The following is a 1,608-nucleotide window of genomic DNA, read 5'->3' as shown; positions in this document are numbered from 1 at the left end:
TGCTGCGAGGCATCAACTCGGGTCCTGCCCAGCGACGACCAAACCTAAAGGGGAGGCGTCAACGAGTGGACCCAGTGCACCTGCAACTGGGACGAGGGCCGTTCTGGCTGCTGGCACACAAAAGCGCAGCATGAAACCGCGAGGCCGTAAGAAACCCAGGACCAACGACCCAAAAAACGAGGCAAGACCGCAAAAGCGTACACGTCCAGAAGACACCGTCACACCAACCGGGGAAGGTAAAAAACCCAGAACCGCTGGTGCGACGGGTAGGGGTTCTATGACATACGCAGAAGCGGCTGCCACCTACCTGGCCAACGAACTCTGTGTTGCGGTCATGGTGGAACCCTACTCTGACCTAACACAAGACCAAGCTGAGGATCTCAGGAAGCAGATTGAGGTGAGGCTCAGGCAACAAATAAGAGCCAACCTGACACTCCCAGCCAAAACCAGAAAGGACCTGAAACTCCGAGGCAAGGCTCATTTTGCGGATGGCGTCCTCAAAACCTGGTGCGAGGATGACTTCACCAGAGCCTGGCTAGAACAGACCGTCCAAACCATGGCCTCTCCAGTGGAAGACTCGAGCCTAGTCGTTCGACCACAATCGGCCATCCCGAAGAAGGTGCCGTGCCTGCTCTTCGTTCCAGGGGAAACCGGGGACACCACAGAACTGCGGGAACTTCTTTCGGGACAGAACAGTAACCTGAACATGAACTCCTGGACCCTGACACACGAGAGGATCAGGACAGACCCACCAGGGACTTGTCTGTTCTTCCGTATTCCTGAGACTGATGTCGACGTGTTAAGGGCCCAGGAAAGAAGGATTTACTACATGATGGGAAACATCTACGTTCGCTTCATGGACAAAGATGGTTCCCATCAAACAAAAACAAACACCAAACAGTCGGAAGTTACGAAAGTTGCTGAGCAGCAAACGGATCCTAAACCGACAACGTCGACAGAGGCTCCCGTAACTACGACAGAACAAGTAGTAACTCCGACTGCGATGGAAGTGCAGGATCCACCTTCTCCGGATTTCATCCTGGATGAAGAGTGCTTTCCGGCGGAGGGGGGAGAGAGCGAAGCTAGCGATAGCGTCCTCTACTCCTCCCCCCTACGGGAAGACTAAGATCCTGCAGTGCAACCTCCAGCACAGCCAAACTGCGACGGCTTCTCTTCGCAGAGTGCTGGAGAACAACGCAGAGACCATAGCCCTGATCCAAGAGCCGTGGATCAGGAAGAACAAAATTTGTGGTCTCGGAAATAGCGGAGGAAAAGTGATACTGGATACCTCCGTAAGTAAACCAAGAACATGCGTATTCTTACCCAACCATGTACAAACAACACTAATCAACGAATTCTGTTCAAGGGATTTAACACCAGTAAGAATTACCAGTGCAGCACACCTCCCTGACATCGTCCTCGCCTCAGCGTACATGCCGAGCGACGGGGAGATACCACCACCAGAGCTCGGCCAGCTGGCTGAGTACTGTGAGAGGGAGAAGCTGGAGCTGGTCGTCGGCACTGACTCCAACGCGCACCACACGCTGTGGGGCAACAGTAAGACGAACAACAGAGGTGAGGAATTAGCTCTTTTTATTCTTAGTAATA

At 53.4% G+C, this 1,608-nt stretch overlaps 1 protein-coding gene across 1 annotated transcript; it reads left to right on the top strand.

Annotated features, from left to right (window-relative positions):
* Positions 1-334: 334 nt before the first annotated feature.
* On the top strand, positions 335-1,408 carry LOC131848589 (uncharacterized). The gene is made up of 2 exons (XM_059198506.1): positions 335-1,292; positions 1,367-1,408. The coding sequence occupies exon 1, from the start codon at positions 335-337 to the stop codon at positions 1,124-1,126; it is 792 nt and encodes a 263-aa protein (XP_059054489.1). The 3' UTR covers positions 1,127-1,292; positions 1,367-1,408.
* Positions 1,409-1,608: the final 200 nt, after the last annotated feature.

Source organism: Achroia grisella, unplaced genomic scaffold (genome assembly GCF_030625045.1).
Source record: "Achroia grisella isolate CSIRO2021 unplaced genomic scaffold, CSIRO_AGI_Agris_v1 utg5637, whole genome shotgun sequence".
NCBI lineage: Eukaryota > Metazoa > Arthropoda > Insecta > Lepidoptera > Pyralidae > Achroia > Achroia grisella.
The sequence above is the reverse complement of the archived record's forward strand: the minus strand, read 5'-3'. Positions and strand labels throughout refer to the sequence as shown.